Source organism: Xiphophorus couchianus, unplaced genomic scaffold (genome assembly GCF_001444195.1).
Source record: "Xiphophorus couchianus unplaced genomic scaffold, X_couchianus-1.0 Scaffold1000102, whole genome shotgun sequence".
NCBI classification, from domain to species: domain Eukaryota; kingdom Metazoa; phylum Chordata; class Actinopteri; order Cyprinodontiformes; family Poeciliidae; genus Xiphophorus; species Xiphophorus couchianus.
In genome coordinates this window covers 1,736,227-1,763,027 of record NW_020963015.1, presented here as the reverse complement: position 1 = coordinate 1,763,027, position 26,801 = coordinate 1,736,227, and the positions used below count along the sequence as shown (strand labels likewise).

Here is a 26,801-nt window from a genome sequence, read left to right as displayed (position 1 = left end):
GCAATTAAATGTTAAATAATTTAATTGATCTTTGCTGAAACCATTAAATCAAATTTAACAGCTTTGATATTCTCTTAGTTCATTTATACCTTGGGCCGGCTCTAAATGTGATCAGCATTACATCATGTTTTAAGATCCACTAACTGATGATTTAATAGAAGTGCAAATAAATGATATTTATCTTAATTGTATTATTTTCATTTATTTTTAAGATTCTATAGTTGTGGGTTTACAAAACGCTGAGAAAGTTTTCTGCTGTTTAAACACTCATTTGCACTTGAATCTCTCTATTTTCTTTTTTTGATTTATCTTTTTTCCTGTAAAATTAATTATTTTTATGGAGGTGACCTTATGTGCCCTGAAAGCACCTTTTAAATAAAATATATAATTATTAAAAATACTCAAAACTGCTACAAACAAGGACGTTGCCATGGTTATGGCTTCACGTGAAAGCAGACTTCCAGGTATTTGTACTAATTTATGTTAATATGTATTTATGGAGGCAACAGGCGAACCAGCAGCTGCTGTTTCCCGCAAATTAGGGTTTATAAAGGAAAGGTGCGCAGCCATGTGCGCATGGCTTTATGCATCCGGATTTTTTTGTGCACTGCACTTTTCTAAATTTGTCTGTACGCCAAGTTTTAGTGTGAAAACTGTGCGGTGTTTTAATCATGAGGCCCCAGGTTTCGGTTTCTGACGAAGGCAGACTGACTGAAGAGAAAGAAACTGTCAGACCCTGCAGCCGAGGAAGGCAGGATCTGAAACTCCAGAAGTCTAGTTTAAAATCTAGTAAGAGAAGAGAAACCTCACCTGTGTCATTAGTCTAAAACTTATTTCTTCTTCCATGCATCCACAAAGTTTTCCTATCTAGAAGGATCCGACGCCAAAGCCAGGAATCTGGTTACGTTGTTTTTATCATTGTGCAGAAATCAGTTTTCACTTTGACATTAAAAGTCTTTTTGGTATGTTTTGTGAAAAATGCCAAATATTGATTATGATTCATTTATAAAAGCAATTAGATGCTAAAACATCAACGGGGTGAACCCTTTTTCATAACTCTGAAGCTCGATGCGTCCACAAACTCCACAACATCCTGGAACTACATAGCTTCTGGAAAAACATGTATGCAAGCAAGAGCTCCCCCTAGAGGAGGAAATCAGCACCTTCGTGAACCTCCAACAGACCTCCATGTTGCTTCCAACTATTGTTTCTCTGCTTAATGCCCACGCTGCCCCCTAGAGGCTAGCAGAGCACAAACGCAGCTGGGGCAACCAGACCACTTCCTTACGTCATGGTTATGTTACCATGGTAACTGATGCCAGATGCCCAACCAGTCTCCATCACCATCATCACTGACCTGGGTCTGTGGTTTCTAAAGCCTGGCCCAGCTGGCACATATGGGTCCCTCTGATTTCACTCAATAAAGTCACTTTATTTACGTTGCTCATGTTTTCATCAACAGATTTATTATTGAAGAGTCAACATCACACTGAGGCTAAAACAGCTTCCAACGGTTCTGCTCGTTTCAAAGTCCAACATGAAGTCAGAACTTCCTCGGATTATCAAACCGACCAGAACCGAACAACATTTAATGATTCATTCAACAACTGCAGAGTGGACATTTTTCACCTAAAACAGATCGACACTTTCTAAAAAAAACCAAAAACTAACAGAACCAAGATGGGAACTCCAACCATCCCTGGAGGAAACTACAGTCCGGTCCGGCAGGAGACGGACCAATCAGGCGTCAGAGTCCAGAGAATCGTTTCAGAACGAGTTTCAGCTCAAAAATAAAAAGCTGTGCATGCTAATAAAAAAAAAAAAAACAGAAACTACATCATGTGACCTTTAGCCCCGCCCACCCGCTTCCGCTGCCGTCTACTTGTGTCCCTTGTTGGTCTTGAAAGACACCTGCAGGACTTTGTCCCCCAGCTGGTAGCCGTTCAGGCTGTGGATGGCCATGGCGGCTTCCTCATAGTTCGCCATGGTAACGAACCCGAAGCCTTTGCACTTGTTGGTGTTGAAGTCTCGGATGACCTTGACGTTGACGACGGCGCCGAACGGCCCGAACATCTGCCACAGCATGCCCTCGTCGGCGTCCTGGCTCAGGTTGTAAATGAACAGACACCAGCCAGAGGAGGGGCTTCCCGAGGCTCCGCCCCCCGCGCCCATGTGGTCGGCCGACATCGGAGAAAACCTGGAGGCAAACAGGAAGTGGAGGAAATTTAAAACCCGACAGCCAATCAGAACACTGCGTCACAGTTACTGTAATCTGATTACTCACCTGAACCTCTGCGCCTGGTGATGGACCGGGCCTCCGAAGCGTCGCGATTGGCCGTGGTAGGTCTGTGACATCACCATGGGGTTCCGGCCTTGGTTGGGGTTGGCGGCAAACTTGACTGTGATTGGCTCAGAGCCGCCGGGCGGGACGTGTCCGTTCAGGTGCTTCACCGCGTCCTCGGCCTCGCTGCGCTTATCGTAGCGGATGAAGGCCACGCCCCGAGACAGACCTGGCAGCCAATCAGAGGACAGAGACTGTTTAGCGAAGCGGGAAGGAGGTTCAACGACTCTGCAGTTGACACAAAGCAAGGCATTATGGGTGTTGGAGTGAAATGAAAGCACATATAAAAGAGAGTGGATGAAAATACGATAAAAATGAGGTAAAATAGAGAAAGTTTTCAGGTTAAGGTCCAATGGAGACGATCGGTCCAACACGCCTAGCTCAGCTTAGCGCCACCTGGTGTGAAACTTCAGAACTACACAACAGTTTGCCCTGATGTGCTTGTTTTGTTTTTCTTTTAAATGAAGTTTAAGGGCGATATTGTGACACAAACCAACTTATTCACTGGAGAAACAAAAACTGATAACAGAAGTTTTCTAAGAAGTTCTTTTTGAGCCCAGGTGAACTGTTGTTCAGGGTCACCAGAGATGGGAAAAGACTATCTTCTTTGCTATAAGGTGATGTGGTGGATATTAAAAAGCTAGGTATCTATTTGTTACTTTATTCTTGGATTTGCCGAGAATATGGTGAGTCTTTTCTTTGATCCTTGAATAATATTATGACAGAATGCATTCTGTTTCTTGATTCGTTTTTGATTGGAACAGTGTCTCATATCAAAATAAGATTAATTAATAGATCTCCTTATCAGTGGATAATGATCTACATCTTCTGATGACTTAAATCCAGAAGCTTTTTCATATTAATCTAGGTTAATATGAAATAATAACCAGCTAATCTGAACCGTTTCCATGATATTAACACATTTCAACAAGACAAAATGAAACATTTGGATTTAGTTGAGTGAATCAGAACTTCCCGGTTCTGCTGAGCGTTGCTCTGGGCCCGTATTTCCTCGATGGAGAGACGCTCCCATCAGGGCTAGAACCGGACCGAAGCCAGACCTTAACTGGCCTGAGTGAGTCTAGACCAGGGCTGCTCAAGTCCCGTCCTCCACAGCTGCCATCCTGCAACTTTCAGATGGATCCCTGCTCCAACACACCTCAAATGAACGGCTTGTTAGCAGGTCTGCTCAGAGCTGATCCTGGTCTGTTGCAGCAGGGATGCATCTAAAAGTAGCTCTGGAGGACGGGACTTGAGCAGCCTGGTCTAGACGGAGCAGCAGCTGACAGGGTTGGTTTCTTTGTGAAAATGTTGGACTTGAATTTGAAGCCATTGGCTCTGTTTCTCTCTAGCACCGATGGAAACGGTGGGTCACATGAGCTCACCTGACGCCTGGTCCACCAGGACCCTGGAGTTGATGATGCGTCCGAAGGAGGAGAACATGTCTTCCAGGTCCTGCTGGCTCAGCGTTCTGGGCAGACCGCTGATGTACAGGTTGGCATCTTTGATGGTGTCCGAACTCGGGCGAGCAAACGACACCTGCAGGAAGGAGAGAGGAAGACGTCAGCTCCTCTTCCTCACAGGACAGAAATATTCAAATAAAATTACAGAAAACTTTCAAAGTAAGAGTTACATTCAGTGTCCAAATAAAAAACAGGGTGTCTTAAATTTAAAACAGTAAAATAAAGTTTACATTTAACCATAATAGTTTAAAAAATAAAATAAAAGACATTAAATCATGTTGAGTTTTTCAAAATAAAAGCATCCGTTTTTAAAGTTAAGTCTTGGCACATCATCTCACTGAACTGAAGGAAGCGACAGATTCAGTGCTGACGTGTGTCAGAACAAAATACCTTCAATCTTCAGACGCTGCAGCTGAGAGCGCCCCCTACTGTCCAGAAAACATAACACATCTATCAGTGGAAAGAGGAAAATCAAAGAGCACCTGTGGCGCGTTACCTTGATAGTTTTAGACTGTAGCCTCAGGCCATTGAGGGTACTGATAGCCCTCTCTGCATCACTATGGTTAACAAAGTTAACAAAGCCGTAACCTAAACTGTGGCCTAGAGAAACACAAAGGAAAACAACAAAATAACAGCAAAACTCTCGGTTACAGCATCACATTGAGAAAGAAACACAGAGTTCAAAACGCAGCACAGAGTCTGATCAGATCCACAAAACAAACCCAAACGGTTCTGAACAAACTGAGAAAACGGGCCTCACAACAACAACAACAAGATGGCGGTTCAATAGGGAGGTCCGAACGGCTCAGTAAGGTCAACTGGACCCAGTTAGCTCCTGGTTAACTCATTTAGCATCTGGCTAGCTGCTAGCTAGTTCATTATTAGGTCCTTGCTAGCTCATGGTTAGCTTCTGGCTAGCTAGTGGTTAGCTCCTGCTAACTCACATCTAGCTTGTAGTTAACTATTGGCTAGCTACATGTTAGCTGCTTGTTAGCTAATGGTTATCAGCTTTAACTAGCATTGGTTCTGACCCAGTAGGAGGGTTCTGATTGGATGCTTCTGTCTGAGCAGGTCAGGTTCTGACAGCTGATTGGTCGGAAGGAGCTGCTTAGAACCTTTTTTATCTGATCTGAAAGTCCTCGGATCAGGAGGGTCTCAGTTACTATGCCAAAGGGAGAACCCATGGTAGCTATGGTTACGGGGACAGGCAAGCCCATGGTTTCCATGGTGACAGAAGGGGAACCATATTCTGTATTCAAAAATCAAATAAAAACAAGAACATGCAGGAGAGCAAAGAGTTAACATCGACCTCCCAGAACTTTGAAGAAACTCTGGCTGCGTTCACACTGCAGCCTGAAGTGACACAATGCCGGGGCCGTTCACACTTCCAAAGAAATGTGACCTGTATGTATTCCAGTGTGAACAGGCCAACAACCTGAAAGTGTTGTTAGAGGGCGCAATAACATCAGCGTTCTCAGTGTTCTGCCAACTGCCATGAAAAGAAGTCTTCAGTGTTTGCTGAAGTAAACATGGATGCTAACGGTGGAGCATAGCTCACACACTTGAAGTTGTTGTCTGACCAAAGCAGAAAATTAACAACTTGATCCTCATTACAGTCAGTTATAGTTGTTGTTTTTATTCCTGCTTGTATGTATTAGGACGCAGAATAGGGACATTTGTTGAATATCAGTGACGTTCAGGTGGAATTAATGCGACCTGGACGTTAGGTTGCATTTGAATCAGATACGTATCAGATATGGGTCGCATTGGAAAATAATCTGACCTGTGTTGTTCAGACTGTCATAAAAAGATCAATACAGGTCTCATTACGTCAAAAAAAATCAGAATTGGGTCACTTCAGGCTGCAGTGTGAAAGCAGACTAAGAAGATATCTCAGACTAAAATCACAATAAACAGATTTTTTTAACCTGAGGGGGCGGCAGCAGTGCCTGGCAGGTAGACGGAGACTAATTAGCTGCAGGGCTGATCAGGACTGAGGTCAACTGACCCAATTGGGTAACTGGTTCCACAGAAACATTTCTCCATTGGTGGGCAGCTGTAAGGACTTTTGGTGTTTTTGCTTTGGCTATAACCGTGGCAACAAGGGTTTATTTTAAACTGGAAACACTGAACAAAGTCTGAAAATCAGAGACAATGTCTGAACGACAGAAGAACCGGTCCCAGTCCCCAGACTCTGAGGTGTGCTCGCCTCATGGAGGAGAAGCAGCGCCACCGACCCATCAGAACCCTGATGTGTGAATACTTTTTCCTGTGCCAATCAGAACCAGAACCGGGTTCAGCCATCAGAGCTTTGACCCGGTGACTATAGAAGCATCCGATCAGGTGAAGAACTTTCTGCTGGAGTTTGGACCTGAGCTGGGCTGGATTCTGACAGAACCTTTACTGCTCCGGTTTCTCAACTTGTTCAGAACAAAAACATTTTTAAACATTTTTCTGAAAATTTTACAACTCCTGAAAAAAAATAAAGACATCGAAACATTTTTACAAATATATATATATAAAAATAAAAAAAAACAAAGTTCTGAATGTAAACAGAACTGGTTCCGCCCAATAGACTCCAGCAGAACCAGAAAACCGATAACCTGCCAGCGCCCCAGCAAAAACAACAAACATTACAAATTCAACAGCAAAAAAATCATCCAGGCAAAAAAAAAAATCCACAAAATTGTTTAGAAAAAAAAAAAAAAAAAAGAAACAATCACAAAGTCAATAAAAAAAAAAAAAAAAACAGCTGAGAAAAATAACCGGACACACAGAACCACTGGTTCTACTGATCAAACTGGGTCAGAAGCAGAGCAGGATTAGCGCTTTCTATGGAGAGGCTGATGGGTCCCAGTACTCGTCCACATACTGGGAGAACTGCTGGAGCAGAACATTTAACAAATCATCTGTTTTTTTCTGAGATACTAATTATGTTATTTAGGTTTCGATCTTTACATTTCTAAGCTAATTTTGACATTTTTGTGTAAATTTGTTTAGTTCTGCAATATTTTGACTAAAACCGTCTCAGTGCTGCGCCCTTCAGGTGAAACAGTGCTTCTGCAGTTTGATTCTATTGGTTTAAAACGTTCAAGCTTCCCTCACTCAGCCACGCCCCCTGGTGGCGAGCCAGGAGCCGACTATAGCTGATCGATAGCCCTGCTTTATCAATGTGTGATTGATCAGCAACACGCAGTGATCTGCTCTGCCTGCAGCGCTGAGGGAGGGAGGGGCCGAGGGCCTCCACATGGCAGCTGAGCATGTCGCAGTAAATCTCTCCAAAAAACAGAAAAACATTTCCAGATTTGTTATTTGTTGGTTTGGATAAAAAGTTAAAAATAGCGACAAACAGCAGCAACGAGCGGCTAAGGGCCTCTGCATACTGATCTCAGCCCTCACACCTGGCCACGCCCCTCCATCTGGCCACGCCCCCTCTGTTTTCTTGCTGAATCCTAAATGTGTGAGGGGCGGGACTTAGTTTTCACACAGATCCAGTCCATTTAGACAGAACTGGGTCGATTTTAATCATGACCCGTAAGTTAAAATCATAAATCATGGTAAGTAACCCTAGCGTTTGGCAGTGGTACTGCGGCCCTAGCCAGCGGCGCCAGCGTTACCTGCCACCTTGTCACGGATCAGCTTCGCCGACTCGACCTCGCCCACGCTGCTGAACAGGCTGCGCAGCTCGTCCTGGCTCATGCTCTGCGGCAGGTAGTTAACTATGAGGTTGGTCCGCGAGTCGTCATCCTCCTCCATCATCGTCTCGGTGAAGCCGTTGTCGTATAGCTCCTGAGACACAGGTGGGGAAATGCATCAGGTGAACACATACTGGCCAATCAGAGAGCAGCCAGAGGGAGCCAATCAGAAAGCGGTGCGTACCTTCACAGCTGCTCCTTTAGAGGAAATCTGAGTGTCTCTGACTTCACCTTGAGTCGGCTGGACCTCACACACCTGAACACACACAAGTAGGGTCAAAGGTCATAATGCTAAGCTTGGTACAGCCTGGTGTCAGAACCAGGATAAAGCTAGAAGTTCTGGGACTGAATTGGTTCTGAGATTTAAATCAGCTGAAATAATGAGACTCTGAGGTAAAGGACCGGCCAATCAGGAGGCACGACTATAAAACAGTCCAAATAATAATGAGATCAGCTTAATCGGCTTAGATGGAACTGGTACAGATCGGTACCAGTCAGTTGATAAGTACCAGTACCGGTCCATTTCTCTGCAGGGCGCTAACAGAACCAGTTGATGGTGGATCAAACTCTGAATGTTCCCTAACATCCTGAAGCACCAGGTTTTAGGGAACCTGTCGCATCCTGGTTGCCATGGAAATGTTTGGCAGGTGTCATCAGTGGTGGGCTCACCTTCAGGTACCTGATGTGTCCTCGTCTCACTGCCATGGAAACAGGTCAGCTGGTTTTACTGTGTCTGGAAAAGGAAGCTAATTGGTCAGTTTCAGAACACTTTGATCACATGACTTCACCAACATGGCTGCCTCTCGACCAGTGGAGGTTCCCGCCTCTGATGTTCTACCTGATCATCCCCAACCACTTAATCTAACCTTCAGCTGCAATCATTAGGTTCCTCACAACTGATCCGGATCCACCTGGAACCCTAACCCTTCCTCTGCCCGGGAACAAAGTCACTGATCTCTGATTCTAACTAGGTTCGAACAGAGCCGCCATTTGACGGATTATGACGTCATCCATCTCTAAACATTACCAGTTTCGGTTCTAAAGACCGTAAACCCCTGCTGTACAAGGTTAACAATGACCGAACCGAGCCAAAACGGACCGAAACGGTTCTCACGTTAGCACTTGAGAGGACTCAAACTGAGCACGCGGAGCTAATAAAGTGCTAACAAGCTAACGGGAGCTAACAGGTTCACTGATACAACTCACCTGGACAGGAGGCACAGGTGAAGCAGAATAAGACCCAGTAGTATACAGGTTCGGTTCAGATTCGACCGATGGTTCGCTTAGTTTAGAAACGAAGTTTAAAATCTGCAGCTTGACACGCTCCTCTCAACACAAAGAAACAGAGTCTCGCGAGAATACAGCTTCCTCTGTGTGTATATGGGAGCTGGCAGAAGCTGTTGCCCTCTGCTGGACAGGCCGAGAAACCACAGTTTTAAAAGATCTTATTTTAAAAGTTCTCTAAAAACGGATCTTTTCCTGGTGTTACTGTGGTCAGCGGCTGTTGTTTATAAATGTGCTGTATAAAATAACTTGACATTAACATATAGCAGTTAATGAGCTAAAGTGACATGTTTAAATTTTTAAAACTAAAGATAGCATTTCAAACATTCAATTGAGTTGGAATTGATGTAAATCAAAGTTTATTAATCTCAGAGAGAAATTAAGTGTTATTGTAGCGCATAAATTTCATCAAAAATCTTTGTAGATTTTGATGTTTGTCGGCAGGAAGGCTCTCCTGTAGAGATCTGTGTTGCAGCATACATGGAGAATTCTCTGACTGAAGACAGTCTGGTGGAGATAATGCTCAGGGCTGTTTATCCTTGACTGTACAATAATGTAAAGGGCTCCAGAAACAAACAGCTGACTTTATCAACTTGTTAAGTAACCCATAAGGGCAGAGATTACAGAGAAGCAGCAAAAGTAAAGGAGGTGGATTAGCAGAGCATGCTAATAGCTGATGGAGTTATCCGGGACGTGTTGCTGTGGATTATTGTCTCTGCTGCCCGGATGTTGAGCTGTCATGACACTGTCAGATGCCTCTTCCAATTAATTTCAACACTGACTGCTACAGGAGATCCACAACAACTGTTGGAAGATGCTGGGACGATATGAGTTACGACAACATTTAGTTTTTCTTTAGGATCAATGAAGTATTTTCTCATTTATTTGAATTATGAATTAGTTTTTGCCATGTGATCCTCAGCCTCCTGCTTTTCCATTCAGCTTGTATAAGCAACACCTGGTCTGGCATTCTGATTGGCTGTGGTCACTTCCTGGAGGCAAGCCATTGGCTGACATTATTTAGTCATTCTTCCTCTCCTAATATTAACTTTTTACTGTAACATAGAAAGTTCTCCTGGCTCAGATCTTATGTTCTGTCTGCTCTAAGCTCCAGACGACCGCTGGTACTGACCCGGTCCCTGCTCTGGTTCTGCTGGAGGTTCCGTAAGGGGTGGTTTTCTCTCCACCGCTGTCCCGTGCCGGTCAGGAGGAGTAATGCTGCGGGTCAACAACACGATGCAATCTGCAGATAGAAACTTTCTAAACTAATTTGAATAATTAACTTAGCTTGTTATTTATTTCTTACATTGTGTGTGAATTGTTAGACAGTTATTTTTTGTTTTTAAGTATATGCACTGACTGATGGCACTTTTTAAATTTCGTTGTTCTTGTGACAATGACAATAAAGATTTATCTATCTATTATCTATCTAAATTGTTTGATAGCCAGGGTCCAGTCAGAATGGATGGGTGATTGAATTGAAATTATTTTCTTGTAAAGTGCCTTGAGACGACATCACTTGTGAATTGGTGCTGAATAAATGAACTGAACTGAACGGCTTGTAGGTAGATTACTGCCCCCCTTTTGGATTGTGTGACATCACATTTTCTATTGATCTGCTATTTTCTCAAAAATCTAAGATGTTGTTTGTTCATGGATAAATCATTTTTAGGTATCTGCATCTCCTCCAGCGGAACCAGAGGGTCTGGATCAGAACCAGAGTGTCCCCTCAGTTCTGCTACTGAAACGGAAATGAATGAAACGTTTAACTTAAAATTAACTTGTTCAGGTTTTTCTTTCCTTCGCTGCCATCTCCAGTCCACCAGCAGGAGGACTTGATCTGTTCACTAGGAAGTGACGTCACTACGTGGTTTCCGTTGCTACATGTAAACAAAGCGCAGTTAGCTGCGGCTACCCCGGTGACGAGAACTGGGCAGTAATCAGAACCAAGCCGAATCGGTGGATCCGGACCGGGACGTCTTAGGGATGGAGTGAACCAGAACCGGCACCATGTCCATGGAAGATCCGTTCTTCGTCGTTAAAGGGTCAGAACTTCCGCAGCCACAGCAGCTAGCATCAAACCGAGCCCGAACCGATGCCGAACCCCTAGTTACCGGTTAAACTGGTCAGATTAGAACACAGACCGGCACCAGTCTGACCAGTTTAACCAGTTCCGCTGGCTGAGGAGCATCAGTTGCTAACCTGGTCACGTGATGAGACTGAATAGAAACACCAGAAATGCTGCGAGGTGTCATGGCGGCGCTCAGGTTCAGACGAAAAATCAAATATCTGAAACTGGACCTGATGTTTAGCACGCAACAGAGGGTCACGTGATGAGCACGTGACCTGAGCCCGCAGCTGGTTAGCCTGGTAATCTGCACTAACTGACCCTCCTTGACACACCTGAGCAGGTAACCCTACCTGCAAGTCCTACCGACACACCAGAGGTCCAGTTGGACCGAATGGGTCCAGTTCACGAATACATTACTAATCCCAAAGGGAAATTAAACCCGGTTCTAGTTCTGGCTCTGACTGGGTTCTGGTTCCCTGTGTGCAGGGAAGTGGAGAAGGCGGTCCACGCTGCCCAGAGTCTCCATCGCCGCTGGGTGGAGCTGCAGCCGGAAGTGGGCGGAGCCTCCACGGAGGAAGCGGATTGGACGACCAATGAGCTGCGGAACGGCCTGCGGTCCATCGAGTGGGACCTGGAGGACCTGGACGAGACCATCAGTATCCTTGTCCCCCAGTCTGTCCTCCATTCTGTCCCTCAGTCTGTCTCCGAGGCCCCCGTCCCATGTCTCCGTTCTCCTTGACGTCCCTGAAGGCATCGTGGAGTCCAACCCCAGGAAGTTCCACCTGGATGCCGCCGAACTGACGAAGAGGAAGGCCTTCATCACCGGCACCCGCCGCACCGTCCAGGTAGGTCTGACCTTCCCCTACCGGGTCCTCGGAGCTGGTCCGACCTGGAACTCAGCTGGTTCTTTGTTTAACAGGACATGAAAGAACAGATGTTGGGTCCAGCAGCTGGTTCTGGTTCAGCAGACAGACATGGCAAACAGGTACAGGCCCTCAACAGCCAATCGGCTGCTGTGACTCATTTGGAGCTCTCTGATTGGTCGAGTCTCTTCCTGATCGCAATCTGAACGGGTTCTGGTTCTGGTCGGTTCTGCAGGTTCTGCTGGGAGGTGCCCGGGATCCCATCTGGCAGCCTGGTTCCGATCGGTTCGGCCCGCCGGACCGCCGGCTGCAGAGCGCCAACTCTGAGTTCATCGGCGAGCAGCAGACACAGCAGCAGGTACCAGAACCTGCTGCTGTGGTTCTGGTTGCCGGTTCCAGAACCACAGCCTCTGGTTCCAGTTTTGACCCGCCACTCTGTGTTGCAGCTGATCGCGGAGCAGCAGGACGAGCAACTGGAGCGGGTTTCCGGAACCATTGGGGTTCTGAAGAACATGTCGGAGCGGATCGGCCTGGAACTGGACGAGCAGGCCGGGTAAGAACACAGTTCTGACTGTGGAACTACCAACTGGTCCAGTTGGGTTTAGTTCTGGTTCCAGTACCATTCCGGTACCGGTCCTGGTATCAGTTTAGTGGACAACTTTGGACATGAGATGGACGGCACTCAGCCTGGTTGGGTTGGGTTGGGTTGGGTTGGGTTCTGGTTCTGGTTCCGGTTCCTCAAATGGTTCGAGTTCCTGCTATTATTAAAATTCCTCGAGGAAATTTGATCTGCCTTCAGTAAACATGTTCTATTATTTAGTTCACCGTGTTCCGGCTAAGTGCCAATGCTAGCAGCATAATGTCCAGTTTTCAAGTTCGGTCTGGGAGGATTTTATTCATTTATGATAATGTCTGAGCTTTTATCATTTTGGGAGACCAATAAGTACCCTTACATTGACGGGCGTACGGCAGCTTCTCTCCTCCCGGAGCTGCTGCCTGCTGACGCTGCAGGAGTATTTATACAGGTGAGCGAATAGACTGGACACGGCCGGCGCCTGTTCTGTAGTTGATTCTTAACGTAAGTGTAGCTTTATGGATGAAGCGCAACATGAATTTCATATCATCCCAGTCTCAAAAAATGGGTGGCGGAGCGTATCATGGCGGCACGTAGCTGGGAGATGTTTCTGAGTGACCAATGCAGGAATCAAATCCCGCCGCTAACACGAACACAAAGCTATAAATGTCTGGGAAAGGTCAGAGTTCAACTATTAAACTGAATGAAGATGAATCAAAAACTAAAGACTGGAGTAAAAATAAAGATGCTAGCACTGTAGACATATTTTATAAGCGTATTTGTGAGCCTGCCTCTTCATTGAATTGAATCTAATTTCTGATTTTTGTAGACAACGACCCTAGTTCTGGTCCCATTCTGGTCCAGTTCTGGTCCGGTCCGGTTGCTAAGTCTTGTCTGTCCCTCAGGATGCTGGACGACTTTGGACATGAGATGGACAGCACTCAGTCCCGCCTGGACAACGTCATGAAGAAACTAGCTAAAGTCTCACACATGAACAGCGGTAATCTGTTCACATTACGCTTTCAGAAGCTCAGCCTGGGCTCTGATGGGCTCTTTGCACCTCAGCTTCTGCGTTCGGGGAAAAGCGGCTCGATCGTTTCCAATCTATTGAAAAAGTCTCTTTCCACTCAGTATTTGCAGGGCTTGTCCAAGGTAACAATTAATAATGAACATCGATCCGAAGCCCCAGCAAGTAGCTGGAGAAAGGTTTAAAGATGTTCGCCTCGTTATAAATTCACAGATATGAAGGTGAGTTTTACTGTCTTTAAGCTTTGTGGCTAACATTAGCTTTAGCTTATGCTAGTAGGCAATATTCTCGGACATTTTCTTGTAAAAATGTGCTATTTAAGTATCTAAACATCGTTCATCCATTCTAACGGACAATGTTTTTACCTTGTTTTCAAGTATATTACGTGGTTTATTGTCGTTAGTGTCAGAGACCAAGTAACGGGGATTTTACGGTTCAGGCTTTTTGCTTCTGCAGCCTGAGGAACAACAAGCCCATAGCTTAACAGTAGAGCAGCTCTGGTGTCGGAGTTCTAGTTCAGAAACAAACAAGAGATCATGCGGTTGTGACGTCAGCGCGGCAGGTGCAAAGAGCCCATTGGGTAGAATTCAGTGATTCTGAGCTCTGATTGGACAGAGCTATGTGTGTTTTAGGGGCGTGTCCGTCTATCTGATCAGTGATTGGTTGGTTTCTCCTCAGATCGCCGCCAGTGGTGTGCGATTGGAGTGTTGCTGCTGATCCTGCTGATCGTCATCATCCTCTTCTTCATCCTCTGACTGAAGCATGACATTGACCCAAACCGCTGATCCCAGCCCTCTGGACCCGGTCCGGTCCAACATGTTCCTGCTGTGATTTTCACATGTTGAACTTTATTTCAGAGAAAAAAAAGTCTGTTCAGTTTGTTTTTGTTTTTTTATTTAATATTCTGAAAGTACCTAGCATAACTCTAAAACCAACTAGTTTAACCAGTCTAACCAGTTCCAACACGGACTTTATGACTCAGCAGAACCTGGGTCCATTCTGTTCACTCAGAACCACTTTGACCCGTTTGAGCTTCAATCTGACTGGCTCCTGACTGCAGCAGGAGAAACATGGCCGGGTTCTGGAGGTTCTGGATAGGAGTGCGCCGATTGCAGTTTTCTGACCGATGGCCGATAATCGATCTTTAAAAAGCCTGAGCTGCCGATTCCGACTTTCTTTGTCTGAAATGTCGATAAATAAAATTAATTATTTATTTGGGTAACAATAACTATTGTTACTGCAGACATGCAGACAGGACTGTGTGGGCGGAGCTAGCCTGGTGGGCGGGGCTAACAGTCTAACCTCAGCAGAGGACAGTGGCTGATTTTTAGAGCTTTGTTGATGTAGATCAGATCGTCCGATCACTGATCTCCCAAAACGAAGGAAATCTGCACCAATGAATCGGCTGGCCGATAAATCAATGCACCCCTAGTTCTGGATGAGAAACCAAAACCAGAAGTCTGGTTGTCCAGAACCAGAACCCTGACCCAAACATCCGTTTTATTTTCTCCAGAACCGAAGCAAACCTCATTCTAAACTAGATCAGTTTAAACTGGTTCATTTTAACTGGTTTATTTGAGCTCTAACTGGTTAATTTGGTGGAATTCACTTAAAAACACTACATTTTGTTTGTTTGTTTTGTTTACTGAAAACCTTTAGTTTGTTAAACAGTTTTATTTAAGCGACATGTTGACGTTTGAATTCAGATTATTGAAATTGTTTACGATTTAGATTTGAGTCCTCAACCACACTTCCTGCTGCTCCTTCACAATAAAAGCCTCGCTCTATGGTAAACTGTCAGCTTAGAAGTAGCAGCAGCTTCTGACAAACTCTTATTCTGAAGTAGCAACAGGAAGTCTGATAAATGAGCTATCTTTATGAGAACAGCTGACCAAGAAGCAGTCAATCATGGCTTTACACATCATCAGGTGTGACAAGAGGCAGCAGTTTGGTCAATGAAACATTTCATTTCTGACTGATCAACTTTATTAAAGCAACTTGTTGGAAACTCCAGCTTTAGTAAAGGAGCAGTTCATTTTATTTCAGCTGAGTAAAGGTCCCAAAGTCACATGGTTTCGGTCAATCATTATTCACACACCTTTCATACAGCGCGCAGATCACTAGGGGTTGGGTGAGTGTGTGTGTCTGATGAGAATGCAGTTGCAAAAAAGTGAAAAAAGTAGAACAAATCTGCCAAAACACGTTGTTTGAGCTTTCACTGTGTCCATAGTTCCCTTGTAGTGCAAGCAAGGCGCACTAGATAAGATCGCTGAACAAGCTGCGAAAATGTTGCCACCTGGGCAGCGAGGAGACGCTGCCAACAGTATCTGATGGGGAAACGCGACTCGATGTAACTGGTTACATCATCAACCAGCTTTACCGCAGTTAGCTGGCAGACTGCAGCTCTATATCTTCAGACAAGTTTCTAACATTTCTACTGTATACGTTTATATTGCACATTCCTAGAGTGTAGTCTTCATAGCTTCATGTATACACTCAGTTCATGCAAAATAAGGATTCTTTAAAATTAGGCGGTGGCAAAAGTTGCGCTAACAGGGCTAGGCCTTAGTGTAGCATGCTAACAGGGCTAGGCCTTAGCATAACCCTACTAACAGGACTAGACCTTAGTGTAGCATGCTAATAGGGCTAGGCATTAGCATAACTCTGCTAACAGGACTAGACCTTAGTGTAGCATGCTAACAGGGCTAGGTCTTAGCATAACTCTACTAACAGGACTAGACCTTAGTGTAGCAGGCTAACAGGGCTAGGCCTTAGCATAACTCTACTAACAGGACTAGACCTTAGTGTTGCATGCTAACAGGGCTAGGCGTTAGCATAACTCCGCTAACAGGGCTAGGCCTTAGTGTAGCATGTTAACAGTACTAGGTCTTAGCATAACCCTACTAACAGGACTAGACCTTAGTGTAACATGCTAACAGGGCTTCATCTCACTAAGGACCCATTTAACCCTAATGCAGAATTTAAAGGGCCAGTATCATGTAAAATTGACTTTTTGATCTTTCAATCATGTTTTCATGTTTTTCTCTCATCAAAAACAAACCTGGAGTGTTGCTTTGAATCTTCCATGTCTGAGAAATCCTAAAGTCTCCATGGCACATAAATAGATGCAAAATGCCTGGGTGTACCTAGCCCCACTTCAAGGCGCAGATCCTCCCCCACTCAGCTCCTTCAGACTATCCAGCAGCAATTAATAATAATCAATTTTATTTATAATGCCCTTTATATTGCAAAGGCGACTGACAAGCAAAGCTGCCATTTTATGCCAGCAGGTGGGTGAAGTGTCTTGCCCAAGGACACAAACAACGAGGGCCGGGAATCAATCCGGCGATCCACCGACTGCATGGCTAACTCCTGCCGCCGCCGCCGCCCCGTTAGCAGCTGGTGGATCCAATATGCATGTCAAAGGTTTGGAAGAAGCTAGGACTTTTGATAACTCAGAAAGCTGAGCTGGCTCAAAACTGTCCAAAACAAAAATCAGGGGCCAATAATTCCATTCGTTACATTCAGCGCTGCAGACTAAACTGGTTTCAGTGGTTTCCAGTTTGGACGCTCGCTCTGTCCTGTGGCTCGCCTGTTTCCAAAACTCTGATCTGATGGTGGACTAATTTCCAACAGAACCAGTCCATCAGAACAGACCTGAAGAACCCGACCGACCAATCTCCCTGAGCGGGGCTGGCCGATGACCTCTGACCTCAGACATGGATTTAGAAGCCTGACGGAGGAAACTGAGCTCTGATTGGGTGGGACGGTGGTCAGCTAATGCAAGTGGCTGTTTTACTGCTCATCTGCAGGTCCGTAATCTACGCTGCAGTTCTTGCTCTCCTCAGAACCAAAACTCTGCACTGACGACTTCTTTATTTGGATTTCCAGCGCCCCCTGTAGGATAGACAGGAGAGCCAATCAGCAAAAGAACATGTCTAGTATTTAAAAATCAAGATCTAAAACAGAAAATCTTCCCACACAGAGAGACTGAGCAGAAGGAGATTTCTTCCACAGGCTGCAGGACTTCCTGCCGTCACTGGGAAGACAGTCAGGAACCGGGGGAACCAGTCGGTCAAGGCTGCCGGTTCGAGTCTTGCTCAGTTTGACCGAGGACAAAAGGTGATGCAGAGAGAGACGAGAGGGTCCATCTCTACTGAATCTGAAGAAAACAAAAGAGAACAGATTAGTTCATTTCTAAGAAAAACTGATCAGAGATCAGAACACTGGAATTGGATTCATTAGATAAATATATCTTTCACTACAAAAATAAATTTGGAAATTTGTTTTTACCTTTATCTGCAATATTGGCAATGATTGTTTTCTGTTTCCTTGTCGTCAGTTAATTTAATCTCAGATTTATTAAAGTTGCTCCTGATTGGTTGGCAGTTTAAAGGCCAGTTATGAAGAACAAGTTAGAACCGGCCTGAATCGGATTCCTCAACGTTAACCATAAACCTCAGTTTCAGCTTTAGATTAAACCAATCGGAGTCCAAAACGTCAGCTGGTTTTGCAGAACCACCAGAGCAGCTGTAGGTTCTGGTGGCTCAGACTGAGTCCAGTCCCAAAACTCGTCCTGCGCCTTCTGTGAGGTGTGGACTCAGTTGAAGTGCACATCAGGGTTCGAGGTTACAAGCAGTAAAAATGTGAGAATTGGGGCGTGCCGTGGTGGCGTAGCCGTTAGTGCGACCCGTATTTGGAGGCCTTCAGTCCTCGACGTGGCCGCCGCGGGTTCGACTCCCGGACCCGACGACATTTGCCGCATGTCTTCCCTCCTCTCCTTCCCTGTTTCCTGTCAGCCCACTTTCATATAAGGGACACTAGAGCCCACAAATGGCCCCCTGGAGGGGTAAAAAAAAATTTTTTTTAAATGTGAGAATTGGGACAATTCGCCTCCGCATCTAAAATGGCCGACCAGTCACCATTCAAGCATTTTCAAAAAAGTACAAGAAGCAATCGATTTTAGAGTAGACATTGTTTTTACAGGAGATATTTGGTCGTTCAGATGTGTTTTGTTATGAGTTGCTGAATACTGAACAAATTCAATGTAAATACTATCAGATACTATCAAATACTATGTAGAGTAAAACAACAATTATTCCAATCTTTACATTTGAAAACCAATTTTTTTTGTAACTATATTTCCACCTTTTAATTCAAAACAACACATGCAGCAAAGAATTGTGGGTAATATACTTCACGGAAGTCCGCCTGGATCGAAGTTTAGCAGAAGTGTGGAAATAGAACCCGAAAGGGGGCGGGGCTAATGCAGGAAGTGGAGAATTGGGAGAATTGGGAGAATTGCTGCTGCGCTCCTGGAGCTTTAGCTGGTTTCACTCTGCCTCTTGATTAGCAGAGTATCATGCTGGGTGGGAACTGATTCAGTGCCTCTTGGCCAACTGGGCAGCATGTGTGCTGCAGCGTTGTGCTGATTTGATGGTGGATTGTCTTTTGCTAGAAACCCTGGATTTTGTTGTTGCTCTCCGCTTTCTTTTCTCCTAGATTCTCACCTTCACACTTAAGATTATTTTAGATTATTTTTGAAGAATAAAACCAACTAAACCCTCCTGGTTTTGTCTCTTCATTCCCTGGTTATTTATTGTTCCAGCCCCAATACTCCTACACAGCCTTGGGGAGGCAACACTGAGTTTGATTTGATTTGATGATAATTTATTTCAGACAGACATTTCACCAACAAAACATAATAATATTAAATACTTTCATGTTTCTAAGTGAAAAAACAATACCTTTATATCAAACATACATACTCAAATACATGTAAACCATTTATTTGGTGACTGTGAGTCTGAAAAGGAGTATGATGAAGTTTAACTTATATAATCATATCCCTTTTCCATTCATTAATTCATAGCATAAATATATATATATATTTCTTTATTTTACCAGGTAAACCCCGTTGAGATCTAGATCTCATTTTCAAGAGGGACCTGAGCAAAAATTTGCAATACATAGCTACCTGGTTACAAGATAAAAACAATTAATACATATGCAAAAGTATAAAACAATAAAAACAATGACACTGTTTCATAGAATCTTGTTGCCTATCTTTAAGAACTGATCGAAATAAGTCCAGTGAAATCTGGACTTATTTCCAAAACTAAATACATAGTTTTCCTGTTTCCAGTATCCTTTCCAAAAAAACAATAATAATAACTATAATAATATGTCCTGAACCAGATGAAAGTAATACATACACCTATGTATATACATATGCATCTACCTGCATATATACATAAATAATATATACCTATTTACTGTACACACCCACATATATTTACACACACATAGACAAACCTTTGCCCAAGTCATCCACAGTGCTGTAATTCATCACCCCTGTTCATCCTTATACTTTTGAATAGGAACCATTTTGAATCTTTTCTTAAAATTCCTCATGTTTGGACTTTGCTTCAGCTCTTTAGTGACTTTATTCCAGATCTTCACTCCAATGACACAAATGCAGATTCTTTTTATTGTTGTTGGAACATTCAAAGTTCTGAAGTTGAGGTTTTCTCTGTAGTCATATCCTCCCACTCCATCAGTAAATAATTGTTGAATATTATGGGTCACATTGCAATGATGATGTCATCAGTCTGGTTTTAATGATGTCATCAGTCAGGGTTTAAACTCACCGCCCAGGAAGTGAAACAACACAGCGGAGCTCTTCTCTGATTGGATGTCTGCGGTGTCCCTCTGGGCTACCTGAGGTGGGCGGGGCTTTGTCTTCAGCTGTGGACCAGAAATGTGATGTCACCAATGAATGTTTATGTTTTTTATAAATATTGTAAAATGTATTGAAATTTATTTTCTCTTATGAGTTTTTCAGTTTTCTCCACCTTCTGTCTCAGATTTTCAGCTCATTGTGTCCAAATAAATGCAAAGAATGGCTCATGCAGGTTTGGCCCGGTTCTGTTTTGAAACGGACCATCTGGTTCTGGTTTACCTTTCACCTGCCATCAAGTTTTCCCTGATTTTGACCCCTGGTCAGGAGAAACCTTCTGCCTTTTGACGACAGAGTTCACATTTTGTCATTAACTGAAAAGTAAAGATTTTAGGAAACAAAAAGTAGCAACATTCTGTGTAAAAACAGCTTTTTACTTTAAAACTTCATTAATAATTGATTCTTTAAGGTCAATTATGATTCTGTTCAGGTGTTGCTAATGAGGCAGAGCCAACAGATTTCAAAAAATTACCTGATTTGTTTGTTTTAAATGGAAAAAAGATTTAAAGCCCATTATAGTTCAGTTCATTATAGTTCCTCTGATAAATCACTGTTTATAAGTGGAAACAAACACTGTTAGCCAGCAACAGTTAGCCAGCAACAGTTAGCCAGCAACAGTTAGCCACCAACAGTTAGCCACCAACAGTTAGCCAGCAACAGTTAGCCAGCAACAGTTAGCCAGCAACAGTTAGCCAGCAACTGTTAGCCAGCAACAGTTAGCCAGCAACTGTTAGCCAGCAACAGTTAGCCAGCAAGTTAGCCACCAAAAGTTAGCCACCAGTCAAAGAACAGCTATTCCTCCGATTACCTGCAGCTTGCTCTGCCTGACCACCTGGATGTTTGACCAGGTGGGAAATCGTCCTGGTTGAGGGTCCAGGTGATTCCACCTGGTCTACAGGTGAGCAACAGCAACAAAAGGTCTGAGCTCATCGTGTCTACAGGTGAGTCCTGTTCTCACCTGAGGATGAGCAGTCCTTCCTCTTCTTCAGTTCGGAGCCAGGTCGGGGATCAGAGGATTTCTTCTTCTCTTGCTGGTTTCCCATCATTGTGTTATGAAGCCCTCCATTCTGTGACATCGTCAGTGATGTCACAGCTACATGGGCTAAAGGGGAAGGACGTTTATGGTCATGATGGTGGCAGGGAGGCGGCCGGGGCGACGGCGTGCCCACCGGGTAAAAGGCATAGGGGTTAGCAGGTGTTTCGACAGTGGGCGGGGCTTGTGAAGCTGTCGCCTGGTTTGTACCTGTTTGATCAACTCTGCTGACAACCCCGCCCCCTCCCTCACCTTGGTCAGCAGGTGAGATGCAGCCGATATAAGAGTCTTTGAGTACTTCCGTCCGCACCTGGAGGAGGGATCTGTTCAGGCCCCGCCCCCTCACCTTGGCTACAGGTGGACCCAGAGTGAGGCGACGGTCCAGCTGGGCTCCAGACATCGCCACCGTCATCGCCGGTCTTCCTCTCACGTTGACCTGGTTCAGGTCTGGTTTGGACCCCTGGACACCTGTCCCCTGCTGTCGCTCCAGGTAACGAGACTCCGCCTCCGTCTCCGTCTCATCCTCAAACCGTAGGCGGCGAGTTGGAGACGCCGACCGGCGCCACCTGGTGGACAGGTTGCTCGGGTGTCCTGGCAGCGAGGCCCAGCCCTCCGACCTTCAGACAGAGGACAGGTAGAGAGTGAGAGGCCGGCAAGGGATAACCGGTTTGGTTCCAATAAGTGAAGTTTCTTTGTGTAACAAGGCAGTTCAGGTGCTTTACGTTATAAAAACACAGAAATACAGACGTAGAACGCAGTGAGTAACTAAAGCGTTACATTTTCACATATTGATTGATGGGTATCAATCGATACACTTCAGATTAATGATCAATGTTTCATTTATTATGTTTCAAAATCAGCTCCAACCAGCTGGTTTAGTCTTAAAGGAACTCAGTGTTTTGGCTGTTTTGCAGTTTTCTGGAAGTTTATTCCATATCTGTGGTGAATAGAAGCTGAATGCTGGTTCTGATACAGAGCAGAACCAGAACCAGAACCAGCAGGTTGATTCAGCAGCAGCAGGTCTTTAATCTTTCAGTGATTTATAAACTAACAGTAGAACTAGATGATGTAGAACTGGGTGGTGTCTAGATCATTCCTCTTCAGTAACTTCAGTTTCTGTTCAGATGGAGAACGTTTCTTCTCATCCACACATTGATCTGTTCTCAGCATCTGCTCGGTGATTGGATGGGGTCAAAGGTCACCTAGTGACATCATAATGTAGAGCCGTGTATCATCTGCGTTATCATGGTAACTGATCATCTTTCCTGTTGTAACCTGAGACAGTCGGAGCTCATAGATATTGAATAATAATCCCACATGTGACCTCTGACCTCTTCGATGGGAAGTTTTCTGTTGAAACAGAGAAATCCCAGTTCTTCATGTTGAACTGGAACCAGTTGAGTTCTGGACCGGAGAGTTCGACACATTTCTCCAGTCGGTACAGTAACAAGAACAACACTGAGGTTTCTCAGTAACGTTGCTGATGAACCAGAGGTCAGAGGTCAGCCTGAGATTCTGCAGCAGAGGTTTGATATCTGCTGATTTAAAAACTCATGTGCAGCTTTCACCCTAAAACCTGGAGCACAAACAAATTCAGATGTTTAAAGCAATACATGCTCTCACACCCAGACACCTTTCCTTCATAAATCCCGAGGGGTGTAGGCGGTTCTGGACCAGAACCAGGCAGTTCTGATGAAGCACAGCCTTTTAGGTACTCAGAAGAGAAGTGCAAGACGTGTTTGTTCAGAATCTCAGAGAAATGAAGAAAATCTGCAGCGATTCTGACGAGCCGTTTGGCTCCCAGTAGGTTTTACTGGAGGAGACTGGGACCAGCATCTCCGTCTGCAGCTGGTGTTGGGATCCAGCTGCTTATTGGTTGGTTTGGGGCCTTCAGGCCGTCCTGCTGCTGTCTTGGCGGGACGCTGGACTCATTGTCCTCATTGTCTTGTGGTTGGACAGAGAACTTCTTGTGTTGACAACGTGAAACAAGTTTGCAGGGAATATGTTTTGCCAGTTTGATTCAGGCTACAAACTCCATGTTGTTTGCAGAGATGATGATGTTCCCACATCCTGTGGACCTGGAGCAACTTCCTGTTCCAGACATTCATTAAGCACAGGCTCAACAGCTCAGCTCCACCATCACTTTAAACCCTGACCGCACTGAGATGATGATTAAAGTCACATTTTTACTAATGCAGTGTGTGTGTCTGTGTGTGTGTGTGTGTGTGTGTGTGTGTGTGTGTGTGTGAGACTCACCCAGAGTGTGTGTCAGGGGTCAGCAGGTTGTGGTCACCCCTCAAAGGAAAACAGAGACGCTTCATATGAGCTTCTTCCTCACACTGATGCTGCTACAAGAACAGAGCACACGCACACATACCCCCCCACCACCCCCCACACACCCCCCACACACAGCATGGTGGGGGAAGGGAGAGGATGACATCAGCAGCCCTGATTGGTCAGAGTGATAGGAAGCCGGATTAAACAAAGCAGCTATTCAGGATTAATTAGCCTGATGAGACACAGTGTTTACCTCAGCGTCTGTGTGTGTGTGTTCTTGCAGAACTATTCTTCTTAGTTCTACAATTTACTGTCATATTTACTAACCTTCTGACCTTCTTGTTTTGGGTCAGAGGTCAGGTTTAGAGGTCAAATACAAACCTGTGTGCTGATCATGGCACCGTTGGAACTTCCTGGCTCAACAGCTTCAGTTTCATTTAGAGCTCGGTTCCTGTAGACTAGCCGCCTCCAACTGGCTGCACACCAGGATTAGACCAACAGGCTGCGCAGGAAGTCATGCAATCATTCGAGTCAGCCTGGCTGGAGCGGGAAACATCTGAAACCGGACCGGACCTTTCTGAGCCCATCACTGAGCTTCTGATGAGGCAAGGTTAGAGTAAAGGGTAAAGGTTGGGACTGTCCTGTCAATCGTCAGCCGGAGCAGAACCAGAACCAGCAGCAAGGCTTGGTTCTGGAGTGTTGGAGAAAGTCCAGCTGTTCAAACTGCTGCAGGTTCTGATCAGATCTCAAATTAAATCGTTTCCACATGTTGGAGCAAAACAGAGAACAAAAACTGGAGGGATAGAAATACCTCAACAAATGTTTACTCAAGCAAAAGGAAAAAATATTCATCCACGAAATTAGTTAAGTAAGAGTAAAAAAGTATTTTGTAAAAAGTTTACTGAAGTACTGAGTAACTAATCAAATTATAAATCATTTCATATTTAAAAGTTACATAACCAGCCAGAAAGACCAAAGTATAAAATTAAGAGCAAATGTTGGTATTTTTAGGACAGAAATGGTCATAATTCATATAACAAAAAATAACAAAATCAGATGACAGAAAATGTTTCCAAATCAGATTTTCTTTTTCAATAAAATCTGCTGAAAGTTGAACAGAAGCTGCAGGTGTGTGTCTGAATCTGCTGGGTTTTTGGTTAAAACTAGTTTGTTTTTCATTCAGTGGGTAGAAAATCCAGAAATTTCACTCAAGTACGAGTAGAACTACTTGAAAATAAAATTACTCAAGGAAAAGTAAAACGTAAATCATAATAAAAATACCTCAAAAAGTTTTGGTTTTTTACACATTTACTTAAGTAAATGTAGCTGGTTATTACCCAACTCTGGAATTAAACAGGAAGTTCTGTTGGATCAGCGGTTCTGTCTGTGGTACATCTCGTATGCTGCTTCCTACATCTCCCAGAATGCACCGCGCCAGTGGGCAGAGCCTCCATAGACATATAAAGAACAGCCTATTGCCTATTGTCAGCAACTACTGATCAGTTATGTGGCATAATTGAATACTGTAAGCTTTTCTTTCTGCCTTAATAAAAGGTTATGTAAGATTTTTCCATGTAAGCTAATATCTCCTTGTGAAACATCTGACACTTTATATCTTTCTTTAGGTTAGAAAGGCGCCACAAACCTATGATATAAACAGAAACTTTCAGTAAGCAGGAAAGAAATAAAAATACATCCAAACTATTTGGACTATTTCTGAGTTATTATCGCTGGTAATAAATCATCTGACAGTTTTGATTGTGTCTCTGTTGTTCTAGTCTCAATGGTTTAAAGAGCTGCTTTCAGCTCCATCTCAGCCTTAACAGACATAAACATGCAGTAAAAAATAAATCGATTATCCATCAGTGTTTTGCACCAAACAGTTAATAATAATGAACACATTTTCACTGAGACTCTATAAGAGCCATATGAATTAAATAAGTAATTATTGATATGACAGGAGCAGGCGACTGGGTGGTGGGCGTGTCGATGTGGGCGTGACGTCACCAGGTGTGAATGGGAAGGTCACTGACCTGCTGGCTTTGTGTGTATGAGGAAGCGGTGAGCGGGGCGGTCAGTCCTTGCAAAGTTTGGAGCCTGATCATCAAAATGGAACTAGAAAATTTCGAAAGAAATTTAGCCGGGGCCTGCCAAGGCGCGCCCGTCGGTTTGGGCCCGGCGTTGTCACGCTACAAATTGGCATCGATGCTAAAGAACGCTGCAACATAATCAATAGCATGCTGAGAACCACAAGAACGTTAAGTAAGGTGGACGTGCACCATTCAGTATGATTTAAAATGTTGTCAAGGCTTTTATTTTGGAAGTTTTGTTAAACTTCATTTCAAAGGGCCAAACTAATCCCATGCGTAATAAATCAGTTATATAATGCTCAACAGAGCAATTATCTGATTTAAAAATATTCAAGGGTTTTATTTTGAAATTTGCAGTATGCTTCATTTCAGAGGGTCAAACTATTCCATTGTGTAACAGTGCTTTGGATAAAAAAGTCACATAAAGCCAAAAAGCGCAATTACCTGATGTAAAAATATTCAAGGCTTTTATTTTGAAATTATTATTAAGCTTAATTTTAAAGTTCCAAACTAATCCCATGTGTAACAGTTACTGAGTTAAATCAGGTATATACAGCCCATAGCAGCAATTAGTTCTAAAGGCCAGTTCAGTCCTGATCTGTTTCAACTGAGGATAGATAGAACTACAGTGATGCGTATTTGTAGTCCTAACCAGCAGCCAATAGCCTCTTGAGTTCCGTTGCTATGGTAAATAATGGTCTCACCAAGGTGTGAAATGTTAGTGAGAGAGGCTGAGACAGCCTAGAAAATCCTGTCGCATGACTTTGCTCTGAAGCACCGTGACAGAAAACCGTACAATCTAGATAAATTTCGAAAACATTTTACCGGAGCAGACATGCGTATCAATGTGAGGACCGATTTTGATACCAATCGTGCGATATTTGTGGGCGTCATGGCGATTTCAAAATTATTTTGGGTGAAAAAGTTGTCTTCATTTCTCACTCTAGCCGAGATTGGCTCTCACTCTAATTTTAGGAAAAATGAGAAACTTTGGGTCGCTTAGACACAAATTGTGGACAAACCGTAACTGGTATCGACGAGCCGTCTTCACTTTCGAAGAGATCACAGACGTATCTACAAAATGAAATTTGAATGGCCTTTCTAGGTGAATTTGTGACGACACAGAAAATCCTCAAAAATAGGGTATTTCTAGGATTTTCGCAAAGTTTGGAGCCTGATCATCAAAATGGAATAAATATATAATTGTGACAGAACAAAGAAATGATCTGGACTTGATTGATAAACGGACAGATGAGATTCCCCGAGTTAACCCAGTGCGGCCCTTTACCATCATTAGTTTGTCGTGTTTTATAATAATAAATTGTGTTTATTATTATTAAGTCT

General features: G+C 44.0%; 3 protein-coding genes across 3 annotated transcripts in view; 1 reads left to right on the top strand and 2 right to left on the bottom strand.

Annotated features, from left to right (window-relative positions):
- Positions 1–1,444: 1,444 nt before the first annotated feature.
- LOC114141405 (ELAV-like protein 1) lies at positions 1,445–8,883 on the bottom strand. The gene is made up of 8 exons (XM_028011946.1): positions 8,706–8,883; positions 8,169–8,232; positions 7,684–7,755; positions 7,422–7,593; positions 4,301–4,404; positions 3,727–3,880; positions 2,285–2,510; positions 1,445–2,197 (listed from the first exon to the last, which is right to left on the bottom strand). Exons 2-8 carry the CDS (start codon positions 8,202–8,204, stop codon positions 1,879–1,881), a joined length of 1,083 nt encoding a protein of 360 aa, XP_027867747.1. The 5' UTR covers positions 8,205–8,232; positions 8,706–8,883; the 3' UTR covers positions 1,445–1,878.
- A 1,749-nt stretch (positions 8,884–10,632) lies between these two features.
- On the top strand, positions 10,633–15,368 carry stx6 (syntaxin 6). The gene is made up of 8 exons (XM_028011965.1): positions 10,633–10,828; positions 11,341–11,510; positions 11,605–11,699; positions 11,774–11,839; positions 11,953–12,075; positions 12,164–12,270; positions 13,197–13,291; positions 13,997–15,368. Exons 1-8 carry the CDS (start codon positions 10,794–10,796, stop codon positions 14,071–14,073), a joined length of 768 nt encoding a protein of 255 aa, XP_027867766.1. The 5' UTR covers positions 10,633–10,793; the 3' UTR covers positions 14,074–15,368.
- Positions 14,462–26,801, bottom strand: part of LOC114141418 (uncharacterized) — a 25,422-nt gene continuing 13,082 nt past the window's right edge. Inside the window, exons 2-6 of the mRNA XM_028011962.1 lie at positions 23,347–23,385; positions 21,016–21,707; positions 19,969–20,065; positions 17,300–17,480; positions 14,462–17,215 (exon numbers count right to left, since the gene is read on the bottom strand). Of these exons, the coding sequence (XP_027867763.1) occupies positions 17,114–17,215; positions 17,300–17,480; positions 19,969–20,065; positions 21,016–21,502 (867 nt within the window). The 5' untranslated portion in view covers positions 21,503–21,707; positions 23,347–23,385 and the 3' untranslated portion in view covers positions 14,462–17,113. The remainder of the gene's footprint in view (positions 17,216–17,299; positions 17,481–19,968; positions 20,066–21,015; positions 21,708–23,346; positions 23,386–26,801) is intronic.

Excerpts from the sequence above, each read along its gene's own strand:
- LOC114141405 (XM_028011946.1), bottom strand. The coding sequence starts at position 8,204 with ATGGCAGTGAGACGAGGACACATCAGGTACCTGAAG. Across the intron at positions 7,756-8,168 it reads GACACATCAGGTACCTGAAG|GTGTGTGAGGTCCAGCCGAC; the intron begins GTGAGCCCACCA and ends GTGTGTGTTCAG. Across the intron at positions 2,198-2,284 it reads CACCAGGCGCAGAGGTTCAG|GTTTTCTCCGATGTCGGCCG; the intron begins GTGAGTAATCAG and ends GTTTGCCTCCAG.
- stx6 (XM_028011965.1), top strand. The coding sequence starts at position 10,794 with ATGTCCATGGAAGATCCGTTCTTCGTCGTTAAAGG. Across the intron at positions 11,511-11,604 it reads GGACCTGGACGAGACCATCA|GCATCGTGGAGTCCAACCCC; the intron begins GTATCCTTGTCC and ends ACGTCCCTGAAG. Across the intron at positions 12,076-12,163 it reads AGCAGCAGACACAGCAGCAG|CTGATCGCGGAGCAGCAGGA; the intron begins GTACCAGAACCT and ends TCTGTGTTGCAG.